Consider the following 15,397-nt stretch of genomic DNA (forward strand, 5'->3'; position numbering starts at 1 on the left):
TAAGTAGGTGAATACATCTCAGCTGGTAACAGCTTTTGCTCTGATTTTGGACAAAAGGTATGCATAGTACCCATTCCTGATACTTGACTTTTATAGGTATCGTCACAGTAATAGCCAATATCACCATTGCTTTTAACATTCTACCCCTAAAAGCTTAAAATGCTTTGGGATGTAGCTTTCTTAGGAAGATCTCTTCACATGGCATTCATTTTGCTAATATTTTATACAAATTGCATCCTTGGAAATAATTTGCTTGCTATGCTATTTTCCTGAGTGGACATTCAAAGATATGTCATCTAACCTCTGTTCTCTGGCATTTTCATTGCTAAATCCAAAGCATAAAGTCTTCCGTAGTAGGGTAAGAGTGTGAGGGAAAGCGGTGCAACTTCTCTTCGCTACCCAACGTGAAATTTGTTGATAATCTGGCAATGGAGAAGGGGAGGGGTCTCCTTGGGATGTGGAATAATTATGGTTTAATAGAGAAGGAAACCTTCTGGTGGTATTTTTCATAAACTCTCAACAATTTCACCTTAAGGCAGCCATGCTGTTGTCTCTCTCCTTCACATTTCAATAGGGGAAGATTAATTTTCAACACCTACTCAGGGCCATGTTCCTCCAAGCTGGTGTAGGAAGTGTAATTCATATCTCCGGGTGCCAGCTGATCTACCTTCCTTCACTACTTTTCCCACTGAAGAGGGGTGGTAGGAGGCACTATCGTCTCTCAACACTGATTCTACCAGTTGCATCATATAGTTATCACTAAGAGGGTATATAGATGCAGCGTAATCTCCAATAGCTGGAGGCTGAAGCCGGATTTGGAATGGAAATAAGGAACCATGTGAGTTTTGTTGTTAATTTATTTTAAATAAAGGTGGTGATTAGCTTAAAGATCATTCCTGGACGTGTGCTGGAGTCTGTGCTGTTGCAGATGGGGATATATTTTTCAAAGGGTAATTTCAGGAGCCCGGCTCAGCCAGGGCCCCTTGTGAGGTTAAAAGCAGAGAAGGGGCACTCTTGAGGGCAAGATAGAGCAGAAATCTCTCTCCCTGATTAGCTGCTGGGGATCCCTGGGAGGTAACAGCCTGTGGCCAAGGTTAGCCTTGGAGAATATTCACCCTTTCCCCTCAGCCCTTACATCAAAAGAAGATACCTTGCAGCATGACCAGAAATGAAGGCACATGTTATGCAGTTCATCAGAGCTGTCATCTTTTACATCCCATGGAGGCAGCCTGCAGGACCTGCTCAGCATCCTTCCTTCTCTGTGCTGAGCCTTCCCCTGCCGAGTTATGTTGCTGGTTGAAGGTAGCCCTTCTGCTGGAGCTGTGAATGCAGCATGGATGCAGACAGTGTTCCTGGAGGATATGTTTGGTTAAGCTCTCTTCTCAGTTTAATTTATGTAACGCAGTGATCAGAATATCTTTTTTTAAAAATAAATAATCAAAACTCATACTATAACTGTCTAAAGCTGTTATGAATCTTCTGCTGCAGAGCAGTTTCAGTGATGCTGGGGGGTAAACAGTTACTCCAGCATAGAAAAGACAATCAAGAATTGGATTTCAAATGCTTTCACCTCTACAGCCAAGGTGATCAAGTAGGGAGATGTGGCTTGGCTCGCTCAGTGTGCATCCCCGTGTACCAGGCAGGTGTCAGGTAGTTCAAGTGGTGTTGGCCTGCTCCAGTGATCTGATCAGGAGTTTGTTCGGTAGCGACCCACACTGTGCTACTCTGTTCTTCTCAGTGCCCTGAGGCTTTCCCCTGGGAACATCTGTGCCTGCCCTGTGTGCTCTGCAGCATGTGCAGGAGGTGCTCCCAAGAGAGACGGTGGCTGGGGTGGGGTCACCACCACCTCAGCAAGTCATATGGATAGGAGAAGGGGTGACGGATTTGTAGTCATTTTGTGCCCCAACTTGATGCTGAAGAGCTGATGGAAGCAGGCAGGGACTTTCTTCTGCGTGCACATGCTGGGACGGGATTTGCACAGATCATTGCATGCACAGATTGACTGCGCTGTGAGTTTGTGGTAATGCCAGTGAGATGGTGATAATGGTGGGGACGTGATGCTGTACTGCTCTCCTGTCACTGGGATGAACTGTGCAGCCCACGCAGCCGAGGCGTTAGGCTGCAACCACATAAATGTAGCATGACTGCAGTAATCCAAACTGCTGAAGTATTTTCCTTCTAATTCTGTATTTGTTTTTCCTCAGAGTCTTTTCCAGGCTGACCATTCGCAGGCTTTGTCTTTTGTAAAGGTGTAAAGCTGTTTTGCTTGGGGGATCGCTGTCAAGCATGTAATACTTGGTCACATCAAATCTACCTTTAGAAGTCTAGTAGCGTGGTGGGGCATCTGGATTTGTATACATGTGCATATATTTCTGGTTGTTGGAAATTTGAGTTCACTGTCGTGTTCAAAGTGTTGAAGCTGTTCCTCCTGATCTTGTAAGAAAGTATCAAGCCTTGAATCATCTTTAAGCATCTGGAACTTTACCTAGGTGGGCAGTGCTGCTGTTGAGGAGGAGATGGACGGTTTGGTGGGAGTAAGTACCCACAGGGGAAAAAGATGCATAAAATTTCTTGAGCTCCTGATCCTTCATAAGATGATAATTCTTTTTTTTTTCTTCTTTTTTTATTTTTTTCTAAGCAGAAACCTGGAGATCTGGGCATGGCCTGATGGCTGTGACCATTGTTACTATTAGGTGAATGTGCAACCATGTTGGTTGCAAGTCTGTACCTGTGATTATGGGGAGAAACAGCTGCTTTAGTCATCCTCCTTTCCTGCCAAATTTGTGGATGATTTCCCATCAGATGCCTGCAATGCAGATGGCTAAATTATTCAAGGGAATCTGCAGCTGTTGTAGTTTATGCTCTCCTACGCTGGCGAAAGAACTGTAAGCTGCCTCATGTCGAACCTTAGAGCTACTCTTTTACATGACGCATAAGAAATCTTTGCGTGTTAAAGACTCCCATGGCAGAAGAGAATATATTTGTGTTCTCACGTAAGTGATAAGAGGGTTGGGACTTGTGTGTATCCTTGCCCTGGCTCCAAGGATTGTGTCTCCTTCCCGCATACGTACTCTTGCTTTTATATATACAGGTGTATGTTCAAAGCTAACAACAGGGCACACATAAGGGTTGGCTGTTCTTCTGTGTTCAGAGGTCACTGTGCTTCTGGGATTAGGAATAGAGAAGCCAAATGTGTATCCCCAGGTGTTAAATGTTTAGAGAACAAAAGTGCATGTGATTTTTTTGCAATTTTCTTTTTTTCTTTTCTTTAAGTTGTCTGTAAATCTTCTGTGAGTGTAGTCTGAACTGCCAGTGAGCCACTTACTGAAAGCAGGACATGCTTTGTGCTTCAAATTTGTTTTCTCATCAGGCTAATGGAGGTATTTTTGATACGCAGCTATAGATGGATGTAGAGCTGTCACGATACAATAAATAGCTGGTGTGTGGTAACAGTACTCGAGCAGTCTGTTGATGGCAGAAATTTAATGATTCTTTAAAATCTTTATTTGCAATTTAATTTATCTCTAGGGCTCTTCATGTCAGAAATTCCCTGTCTGGAATTTCCCCGCCTGGATGTTGGGTTTTATCTCTTGCTTGTCACGTACACTTCAGATCTTCAGACAGTGTTGTCTTGAAATGAGAGGACATGACCAAAAGCATGGTGTTTATTTATATAGCTATAATAATCTGAAAGAAGCAAACAGTGAATGACAGAGAGAAACAGACATTTGTATTGTGGGGACACTACTAGGACAGCATATGCAGGAGCTTAGCTGTAGTTGCTTGACTCATTTTCTGCCTGTCTTCAAGCAGGCAAAACTTGGTTTTAACAGTAGAAATGTTCGTGTTAGTTCACATCTAAAAACATTTGGAGCAACTGTGCTCTTTATTGTGAGTCTTTGCCATGGTGCCAGTCAGGTGGCTGTAAACAAATACAGATACTTACTTGGGAAAAAAATTGCTTGATACCTTGGTTAACCTTCCCTTTGTCCTGCTCACCTTTGCATGTTAGTATCTCTCTGTCCGCACTTGGCCTTTGCCTCTGCACTTGCCTACTGGCGCACCCTGGAAAGGATGAAGCGCTGAGTGAGTGTTGTCCTCTGCCCTGTGATGAGATTCTGGAGGGAAGTGACTTGTGTGCACTGGAGCGATGTGGAGACCTTTGATTGCCATTGTTCTGGGGGTGCAGCTGAGCTGCGCTGTGTGACAGTGACTGCTCTGAAGGAAGGAGCTGTTTATCTGCTGGCTGCGCAGTGCAAATGAAGAGATTGATTATAAATAAACTGGGAAAACGGAATCTTTGCTTCATTTAGACATCTGTTTTAAAAATGGTTAGCAAGGGTCTGTCTTGTACCAGATGTCCTAGCACTGATTTTTGTAAGCTTTGGCTTCTTTTTCTCATCTTGTAACACTTCTCCTTTACACTTACTCTGTGTGCTCTTTTCTGTTCAAGCCTTGGCCCTTGCAGCCTGGGGCTCCTTTTGTGCAAGAGGAGTGACATGAGGTGTTGAGAGGTCAAAAGGAGTTGTCCAGAACTGTTCAGTGGAGCCAGACACTGAACCCCTACTGGTTTCTCTTGTTGGATGGAGAGTAACTCTGACTTGCACCTCCAGGGGAGCCACTTGTCTGCAAGAAAAGACCAAGGCTTTGGGAGTCCTGTGTAGACACCTACAAGTCCCTTGGGTGTTTCCACCAGCTGTGACCCAGAGAGGCTCAGAGAATGTCAGTGCTTGGAGTAGGCTGTGGAGCATCCCTGTGTTGACTGCGACCTTTCTCTTCTCACCTGGGATTGAACGAGTCGCTTCCCTTGCGTAGTCTTTTAATGTCAGTATACATGACGGTGCATCTTCTTAGAGCACATCTATCACAGATGCCCACTACAGACAGACCTGCGGGCTTCCTTCCACTGTCCCAGCAGCCCTTATGCAGCACATTGGAGCATCTGGGCTAAGGGCCTGTAGGGTTGTTGTTATTTCCCCATTCATTTTACAAAAAGAAAATGTCTAAAACTAGAGGAGCTTAGCACAGAGGGATACAGCTGCTGCTGAGCGACCTAATGTAGCAATCTAAGGAGAGGCAGTGACCTTGCAACTCATTTAAATGACATTTTCATTGGCTTTGAGAATTTAATGACATTCATCACAGGATTATTGAAAGGTAGGATAAATAATCATGGGAGAAATTAATTGATTTGGAGTGTGTAGGTGTGACTTCTAATTCATATTTCCTCTTTTCTTCCATGGTAGGTGGAAGCAGGCTGTAGCACACGGTAGCAAAATTTTCATAAGGATGGCCAGAGAAGCATTGTTTATCATGGGAGAAGCTCTTAAGATTTGTTGTTCCTCTTTCAGATTCAGTTTAATGTGGTGGCTTTTTTTCCAGGCTGGCATATTGTGCTGTCCTCTGTCAGGGGCAGAACAAGCATTGCATGATAAAGATTTGAGGACTTCACTTTGCTTTTAGTGCCTTTAAAGACCTGATCCTGCTTTCCCTTGGTTTTAAGCATGAGTGAGTTAGCTTTGTGGCAGTCAGGAGTGCGGTGTGATGCACAGTGTGATGAACAGTGACATTTCGTAGTCTGGATACATTTCTCCAAAGTATTACTTACATGGATTTCAGACACTTTGCGTTGTTTCTTAGTTCCTGGGCAATGTATGCCTAGCTTGTTTGGGGTTTTGGTTTGTTTCTCTGCATAGGTTTCTGAAAACAGGTTGTTTGTTGCTTTTTGGTTGATCAGATCTAATATTAGTAATTGTGGAATATATTGTGTGGATACCATATCTAAAGCACAGTATGAAGCTTGCTCTGGCTGGAGGACATGCTGGCGGGAGTAAAGCTCGCCAAGTTGAAGTTACCCCAAAGTATTTTTTGGTACAAATTTAAGCTAGCTAATTCAGAGAAGTTCCCAGGTATCTGAGCTGGGACTTGAGATGCCCTTTGTTTAGAAGTAGGAAGAGCACAAAATGAGTAAAGTTCCCTGCTCCTAGAAGGAGAAATAAATCAGCCTGGGCAGGTGTCAAAGGGAGTTGTCAGCCCTTTCCACAAAGCCATATGCATGCAAATTTTCTGTAGGTGGCAAATAAATCATTTTGCCAGGTTCTTTCATGCTCTTAACCGAGTCAGGCAGTGCTGAGACAGTAACTCTTCCTCAGCCTTTTCCAGCTGCTTCTTCCTCTGAAGCCATCACATCAGGTTCCCAGCTTGGTGGCATGTGCTCCCTCTACCATGTAAAACCAAAGCAAAACTTCCCCTTCCAGGTGAGATCCCCTTCTCCTGCTGCTGCTATCACATTAAAACATTGGATTTTGCTCAAAAGAAGGACGTGGGGCTTTTTAATGCTGTTCTCACTATCGGTTGACTAAGCGCTCTGAACCTTAGCTGGTGTTTGAACTGGAGTTTGGTCTGGGATCAACCGTTCGGGTATTTGCTGTAATTCTCAGGTGGGATTTGCAGTCTTTACTCAAATGTATCCATCCTGTTCTATAAACATGCCCTGAAAGCATTTCGTGGTGTGCTGTGGTGGCTGGAGCTCTGCCAAAGTCCCCGTTTGCTGTGGTGAAGTTACACCTGGGTGTCCTATTGCTTCTTGGCTGCAAACGCTCTTTGACTTGTGCTATATAAAACATGGGTGGTTGAGTTCAGCCTTGCGTTTGCATCTGCTGGCTTCAGCGGTTGTCCCATTAGAGGGAATCAAAGCAGTGCTGAGACTGAGAGCCCTTGGTTTGTTTTATTTTAGACAGGGGTGTAAAAATAGCCCCAGCCCTGTTAGCCATACACCTTAAAAATGGCTTTTGCTGAAGCTGCATTGAAACAGATTTCTAGCCATATTTTCTGATACGGCTTTCAAAAGCTCAGCAAAGTCTGGGTTTTCAAGTGCCTGTTCCAACAATAACAGCTGAAGAAAGAAAAGCTGGCTGCTGCTACGAACAAGAGGAAAAAGTGCGGCAAGGGATTGCGTTGAGATTACATTGCACCAGGCCAGGCGATTGTAATGCGCCTGGATCGCACCGCATGCCTTATTGCAGCTCTCTGCATCCCCAGCCTGCATGCAGGAGCCAGCCCTCGCCCTGCCAGGTGTCAGTCCTGGCCACCCCATCCCTCTGCGCTGAGCCTGCGGTGGCTGTGGCTGTGCTGGTCCCTTGGGGGCAATAGCAGGGGCGTCACAGGCGTGAGGAAGGGGCTGTCCCAGAGGCCCAGCATCGTGCCGTAGGCGCTGGGATGTAACTTCACATCGCCGCAGAAACCTCACCTGGTTCTGAAAGTTCAGCTTGCCTGGAAGCAATTGCACCAGCTGAAAGCAGTTTAATTTACACCCAAATAATTTATTTTAAATCTGCTTTTCTTGCTTATGCATTCATTTTACTTTATTGTAATGTCAGCACTTAGCAGTGAAGTAATGGCAGATCTCTGGAGAACTTCACACAAGCGAGAAAGCACCATTATCTCGGTTTTACAGGCCCTGCTTATGTTGAGAACATATGTGGTGGTGTAATTACACTGAAGTGATTAAATCAGTGCAAATCCTTGCTAGAGGGACATGCTGCACCGCTGTAAAGCGGGGCTTATTATCAGTGCAGTTTAATTCAAATTACATTACTCAATTAAGCTGTGCTAGTATAAGCCTTCGCTTAAAGTCAGGAAATCACGTGACAGCTCGTGTTGTTGTTTTTTTTTTTTTTTAAAGTAGATAAAGATGTGGAAACTGAAATGGGTGAGGTTGTGCCTCACCCGAGAGCATGTTAGAAGCAAGGGGTTTGACAAGTAATGTGTTTATAGTACTTTCTGGGAGGAAAGAAGTGTGAGTGTGAATTCAGGAGTTGTATTATTATTTTTTAGTAGATGAAATTCTTTGTTTAAACCATAGTGACCACTTTGGAAAAGATCCTAAATCATACTAAGGCTTTACAAATAAATTAAGTGAAATGCTTACTAAATTCTAGTAATTTCTGCCACATGCTTTTGGACTTTGATAATGGCTAGATGGGTCAATGAATAACCGTGGCATGTGCAACTTAATTGGATTTTTTTTTTTTTTTGGCAGGGTGTGGGCATTGTAAGAAAATGAAGCCAGAATATGAGAAGGCTGCAGAGTTTCTCCATGTAGCCAGTGATGTAAGCTAATTTCCTTTATTATATCCTTCAAATAATCAGTAATAAATAACTGGAGTAATAAAAGTGACTTTTCTCCCTACAACAAATTCAGCTGTTCTCATCCTCCCACAGGACCCTTTCAAAATGCGCTTCCAAAGTAGAGTCTCATCGCTAATGCATGAGCTCTGCCAAAGTCTGAGGAGAACATTCTGTCTTGAACGAAAACAAAATCGAAAAATGTTTATGTATTCTGCTGTAGGCCTTATACATAATATGATCAAATCCAAAATGGTTTTTTTTTTTTTCCTCCTTACTTAAAGGCATCAAATGTGAAGAAACATAGGCTTTTATTTATGAATTAGATTTGGAAAAAACCAAAGAGGGTTGATCCCTCTTTCACATTCCTTGGTTTTATGGTTGCATCACTCCATTAGCTTCATTGTAAGTGCTGCATCAGCGTGGCTGGAGAAGAGAGATCCAGTAATGTAAGTATTAGTGTTATTGATTCAGTCTCATGCTGTGTATGTCATGGAAGAGGGGAAGTAGGATTAGTCTCCCCCGTACCTTAAGCATCTTCAGTGGAGACATCTAGAGTTCCTTTGTAGCTGTGGGAGAAGGAGGAGGAGATGAGAAAAACAAAGATCAGATGAATCATGCTCTACAAATGTCTGTTCTCCTCTAATAGACGACTCTAAAGGTGGTCCATGTAAAGATGCCCACAAGTTAGGGAAAGGTGAATTTGCCTTGAAGTAAACTTGTCTTTGACAGTGCTCATTTCTTCTGGGAGAAATTGGGATTTCTGGGAGGAAATGCCATTTCTGGGAACAGCTCTTAAGCATTATAAAGTAACTTATACATAGGGAATCCTGGCAGAAATGGGAGGAGAACAGGTAACACTGGTTACATTTAGTCCATAAGATGTCTCTTCTGGTTTTGCATCAGCCCTGTGTACCTGTGCTGAGTACCTGGGAAAGTGAAGGCACTTAGATCGTGAGTGATTGCCCCCCAAGTCCATGTCCTGCCTAGGGGGTATGTGTATGTTGCTGGGATTTACAGTTAGTGCTATCTGTTTTAGAGTCCAGGTGTCCTTGCAGCAGTTGATGCTACTGTCAACAAGGCGCTGGCAGAAAGATACCACATCTCAGGGTTTCCTACTGTGAAGTATTTTAAGGATGGAGAGGAGAAATACACTCTGCCACACCTCAGAACAAAGAAGAAGATCATCGACTGGCTGCTAAAGTAAGTTTTGAGGGTCTGAGATAGTATTCAGGTTACTGGCTCCTGAAGACTGCTTTGGTGAGGAAGTAAATCTTAAACCTAGCTTCATCGACTGCCTAAATCCCTCGCTAACAAAACCAAACTGAATTCCAGTATTCAAAGCTGTACGAACATGTATGTTAATTATGATCTCTAATACACCAAATCCTTTATTTGCTGCAGGGGTTTTCATAGTTGTCCTGGTATTTCTTTCCCAAAATAAATATTTTTCAAATATACGCTAAGCCTCTCACTGGAGAAGGAATAGCAATGGCTCTGAAAAATAAACAGAACAGTCATTGTTCCTTCTTTATACTAAGCAGCAGATTTCACTGTTAGTAACTGAATTTCTGCAGTCGTACTTCTCTTTCCAGCATTTCAGAGCCACTGCCTAGAATACCAGCTACATGGGGCTGAAGGAAAGCCAGTGAGACCAACAAAAGCAGCACCTTTGTCTGCACTAACCACCTTTTCTTGGGTGGTGTGCTAAAATATGCAGAATTAAGTTTGATGTATGATGGAAATAATCTAATTTCAAAGTGTTAAATTGCTGGTACGATTCTCTATTTAAGTATTCTGGGATAAAATATGCATTTCCTTTAGGTACTGTAGGCCTAATGTATTTCCTGCATTATTCGATGGGAAAAAAACTGCCAGTGTTTTGTGAACTTTTAAAACCATTTAGCCATTAAGTACAGTTGGCGTCAGGAATGTAATCTTAATTTTTCCCCTTACTTGGTGGAGGTGGTGTGGGGGGGTTTCTTGGTTGTGGGTTTTTTTCCTTTTCTTTTTAAACTATATCCCCGAGTGCTTCACATCAGGTAATGGACGTGGTCTGGCAGCATGTTGGGAAGTTCTATCTATATTTTACGTTTAGACACAGTACTCTGTTGGCCTCCCTGCATACCCAGGTTCCAGGCTGCTGTGTTAATACTGGACGTTAAGTCACTGTCCTAGTTTCCACCAGTTTACTGGAGTATTTTGAGTGCTGCTTAATTTGTATTGAGTTAAACAGTCACGTTGACGCTGCCTGTACATATTGGCAGGTGAGTAAGCAATGAGGAGGAGGGAAGGGGTGTTAATCCCTTCTGGATCCTGCTGTGCTTCTGGAATGCTTTTGTCTGCAGCCTCAGGTAGTCAGCAACACAGGGGAAACCCAGGCAACTTGTCTCCTGCTCTTGACTGCTGGATGTTCTCCCAACTAGAGATGCAAGGGAGTAAGATCCTTATTTGCTGACCAGGGATAAACTTGTCACAGCTGCACTGAAGCTGGTGGAAATAGGGCTGCATCTGGGGTGCAGGCTGCAGTTAGGTTGACACAAGCTGTACTTCTGTCTCAGTAAGTGGTCTTGTTGCAGCCTTGCGGGTTTTGGCTCCGGTCCCTCCGTGGTGACTAGTCTGTGCTCCTGCACTAGGTTGTTACCAGTATCTGGGTAGCTTATTTCAGGTCAGTGTGGGAAGGCCTGTGTGAGATGAAGTCACACCCCTGACTGTAACTGTAATCGATGATAGCTCACACCAGCTGTGTTTGTGTGAAAATTCAGACCAGCTGCCCTAATTCTTTCACTAACAACTGGCAAATCAGTATCGATGGAAATACGATGGAAGTCCACCAAGTGACCTTGAGTAGGACTTTAACAATTGAGTTTTTCCTCACTTGGTTTTTATGTACCCAGTACAACTTAAATGGTGTCATTCAAAGTGACAGGAAAGTCTGAAAAGCTAATTTATTACCAAGGCGACATATGAAGGTCTTTATACTGTGGCACCATTCTGATGATTTTATATAAGTAATCACTATTTAAGATACAGCAGGAATGAATTTAATGAGTCTGAGAGAGGTCTGTGAGCTGGTGAATAGCAGAAGTTTTGTTAGAGGCGCTGTAGATGTGCGGGATTGCTCTGATCTAGTCAGTATGTGCAGTCATAATTGAAACCTGACATTCTCTTTATCAAGGTAAAATATTCCAGTTCAGTCACCCCCAGTCTTCCAAGTGGAACGATGCTGATTATTGCATCCTGACTTTAATATCTGAATTCAAGAGAAGGTCATGAAATTCTTTATAGAAGTTTGCATGATAGTGATAAGAGTACAAAAAAGATGTCTGAATGGAAGATGCTGTTCTGTATCAGTTGCCTTTTGATTCCACCTGCATGCTGTTCTCAGTTCACGTCTGTGGATGACACAGTGATACAAGAGCAATGTTTCTTCCACCCAGATGTTGTATGCAATGTAGGAAATCTTTATTCTGCATTCCTACTCATATGCCTGAGTACAATCACTTAAATTATATTTTCATTGAGTTCCAGAAATTAACGTGCTGCTTTTTTTGTTGTTATCTGGTGTTAGAAATACCAAGCTCGTTCTGCTGCACAGGCACCCTGAAGGACTGTTCAACCCCAGTTCCCGCATGGTAGTTACGACCAGGACATGATGCCCCTTTGCCTGCTTCCAGAAACATTTTCAAACCAATCTCATTTCCTTTCTTTTCTAGTCCTGAAGCACCACCTCCACCTGAGCCTGCATGGGAAGAAAAACAGACTAGTGTTATCCACCTTGCTGGAGAAGACTTCAGGGAGTCCTTGAAGAAGAAGAAGCATACCCTTGTCATGTTCTATGCACCATGTGAGTAAATACCTCTCTACGTGGATGGGTTTTATAAACGCTACAGTTTTTGAAATCCTGAATTAATTCTCTTGCTGTCCCCAGACTTTTAAGGGTAAAGAGAAGATTCTGAATATAACTGCACGGGACCATCATTGTCACCATCTTTTGTATCTTTATAAACAGAAACAAAACAGTATACAGTGTTTATTTAAAGAGTTACGGCATTAATGCAGACACCAAAGCGGGCAGGGGTACAAAAACAAAACAGATTTATTTTCCTCTGCTGCTTTTTATGGTCCATATAACAAAATGTGATCCTTTATAGCAACACAATGGACATGGAGAGCCTGACTCATTAGTGCAGCACTTCACTAGTGAAATCGATGTAGTGATGTAGGAGGAATCATTCTCCAGAGGCTGAGAACAAATTTTGATGGAATAAATGTTGTCTGTAATAAATCTACATTTAAATCTCCACTGGGAATATGGGCATAGCTTCCTCCTCCCAGGTTGTTTTGTGTGCATCGTGCACACACTTATATTTTCGAAGTGCCTGAGAACATTTCTAGGGAATTTTTTAATCAGACCCTTTATAGATTAGGTGAATGGAAGTGACCTTTCCTGTTCTCTGTGTTGTCCCAGAGACAGGCAGACTTGGTACAGGTTCTTAACTTTTGAGGGGTCTGTCAAAAGGAGAAGATAATCCTGGCACTTAGTAGATAGTATTAACTTGCTTTTATAGCACCATGACTCTTCCCCCAAAGATACAAGAAAAAAAATCTTCCCTATCAATGGCCAGCCCTGCAGTTAATGGATAACCTTCAGATAAGCGGTTACTGGCTTGTTCCCGTTAAACTAAAGGTATTTTCCAGAAAGGGATAAAAATCTCAGGTCCTTAATGTTTAATCAGGCAGCCCCTTATTTTGATTTTCTGTTAGAGAATTAAACATGAATGCTTTTGGGCTCCCACGAATCCCTGCTGGATGTGGGAGACGGGAGGGGTGCAATTCAGAAGGGAGATATCTGGTAGGTTGTAAAAGAGAGGGGAAGGGGACTTAATCCCTCCTCAGCTCCAGTTTCCACCACCTATTGACTAAAAATTGCCCATGTGCCAGGAATTTCTGATTCTTGGACCTCAACTGGTTAAGAGCAAGCCATAACTTTAAAATAAAATGATTGCATATGAAATGGTAAGATTTAGGAGTTCACTGTCTCTTGGGTTCTCTACCCAGTGAGTAACTTTCTGTTGGAGAGATTTATTCCCCTTTTGGTTTTTAGTTGCATCTTTTTAAGGCACTAAAACTCTTGGCCATGTTTAAAGCAAAGACACTACATGCAATGAGTATGTAGCTCTCAGTATTGAAAGCACAAGGCAACTTGCCTGATGGGCTCATGATGATACTGTTGTTTGTTGGTTGCCTTCTACCCTGTTGCTCTCAGATCAACCTGACCCTGTCTTTTATGGGCTGTAAAAGCAAGGCTTGGATGTTATAAGACTGTTGGGACTCTTGAGGCTGCCCATCAGACACCTTCTTCTTGCACGGTTTTGGATACAGTGCTGCATGAGACCACCTATATACAGGACAGAGAGGTGCTAACTGGAACCACTTCTGACCTTCCTGTGACTCCTAAAACAGTCGATGTTGCTGGCTTGTTGTCATTATGTGGGTCATGCAGTTTCTGATTTGTCAATTTGTCCTCTAAGTGTGGAAGTGTCTGTGTGCAAAGCAGAAAGCAGGCACACAGGAGTGCAGTGAACCTGCCCTTTGTTGTGTGCAGGGTAAAGCATCCAATGAGTATTTTAAATATCTGATTTCTGTGAAATAATCCTTAATGCAATAGAAAGGTATAAATCTTTATATTTTTCAGCTTTTCTGTAGTGATAATGTGCCTCCTGCTAAATTTGGTAGATTAACTTTTGTTTACCATTTTCTCAATAGTAAGACCTCTTGGAGCTTACATCGCCAGTTAGTTTTAACTTGCTTATTTTAGTGCAGAAGGAACATTGCTAAAATTGCCAGGTCCCATTATCTCAAATAATTTTCTTTTTCTATTCAGATCCACATCTTAGGTCAGTGCAGACTCACAGTATGTTACTCTATTCGCTTGTGACTCCATGACAGTATTTGTTACACTCACACATATGCTCAGATATTTTAAGATTGGGGGTGTGTGTATACATGCATATATAAAGTATGTTTATATATAAATATTTATGCTAAGAAATGTATCTCTCATCTGTCATTAGAATTTAAAGCAGAAAGTTGAATATTCTGACCTTTATAAAGATTTCAGCTAGAGTGACAAACCTTTAGGCAAAGGCCACAGATATATCTTAGATGTAAATTGAAATGAGATCTGTCTTTTCTGTGGCAACTTCCAGTCCAAATTACTTAATATGTATAGGAGAACCATCAATCTGCTGCTATGCTGATAACTCTGGACGGAGCTGAGTGGTGCTTTCATGGTACTGAACAGTGCTTCACAGTGATTTAGCTCCGGAAGAGAAGACTGCTACATCCACATGGAAAAGATGGGAAACTCATTACTCCATCACTCTGAGTGTGGGTGAAGCATAAAGGTTATTCCTGGTGCTTGTGGAGTATTTTAAGGACTGAGAATCAGAATCAAAATACTTGAAATTACTGGGGAAAAAATCCAGTTATGTGGACCTGACACCCACAGAGGGTGACGTTCTTAACTTCACATTCCTGTTCCTCCCCCGTGGCATCTCTGTGCACTGGAGTGACTGATTTGGGGTGGGAGGCAGCAGTCGGGGCAGGTCCCCAGTACTGACTTGGGGAAAAAGTGCCAGCTGCAGGAAAGCTGATGCTTCTTATGCCAATAACTGCCTTGGACCTTCATCTGGGTGTCCACTGGGTAGGTCTGTACCCTCTGTGGCCACCACGCCATGCAGGCTTATGATGTGGGCTGGCACTCTAGGCATTTCTCAGGGCTAGCACTTGGAGCAAGCTGCTGGTGTCTGTGCTGCACAGCACCTGGTGTGGCTCTTCTCTGGGCCACTGTGGGGCTCTTGTGGTCGTAAGATGTGCCATCCCACTCCCTTACCTCCAGCTTCAATATGCCTAAAATAAGAGGACAGTGACAGAGTCTGCTGAAGTGAAGCATGATGCCACAGCGGTGTGTAGTGGCCTGGGGACTGCCGTGAGGGGTTTGAGGAACATTTGAAAGCAGTAGAATTATTGCATCAGTATCTGAGAAGCATTTTGGATGGGTGGTTTACAGGATTTGAGTCTATTATCTCCACAGACCAGTCTCTGGAGGTACTGGATGCCAACAAATACTCCAGGTTTCATTTTGCAACTGCTTGGCTTTGTCCAGGAACGAGGAGCGGAGACAACTAGTCTGAGTATAGTTTGGTGTACACACATAGCCTGGTTTGTGGATGATCGGGATTTGAGCAGCTGGGGACCGAATTGT

The 15,397-nt window shown here is 43.1% G+C and overlaps 1 protein-coding gene across 1 annotated transcript in view; it reads left to right on the top strand.

The window, feature by feature from the left end:
* PDIA5 (protein disulfide isomerase family A member 5) overlaps positions 1 to 15,397 on the top strand; it is a 102,024-nt gene that overhangs the window by 59,991 nt on the left and 26,636 nt on the right. The window contains exons 12-14 of the mRNA XM_055813194.1: positions 8,042 to 8,112; positions 9,167 to 9,330; positions 11,844 to 11,974. Coding sequence (XP_055669169.1) covers positions 8,042 to 8,112; positions 9,167 to 9,330; positions 11,844 to 11,974 — 366 coding nt within the window. The remainder of the gene's footprint in view (positions 1 to 8,041; positions 8,113 to 9,166; positions 9,331 to 11,843; positions 11,975 to 15,397) is intronic.

The sequence above is a fragment of the Falco peregrinus genome, chromosome 8 (assembly GCF_023634155.1).
Source record: "Falco peregrinus isolate bFalPer1 chromosome 8, bFalPer1.pri, whole genome shotgun sequence".
NCBI classification, from domain to species: Eukaryota; Metazoa; Chordata; class Aves; order Falconiformes; family Falconidae; genus Falco; species Falco peregrinus.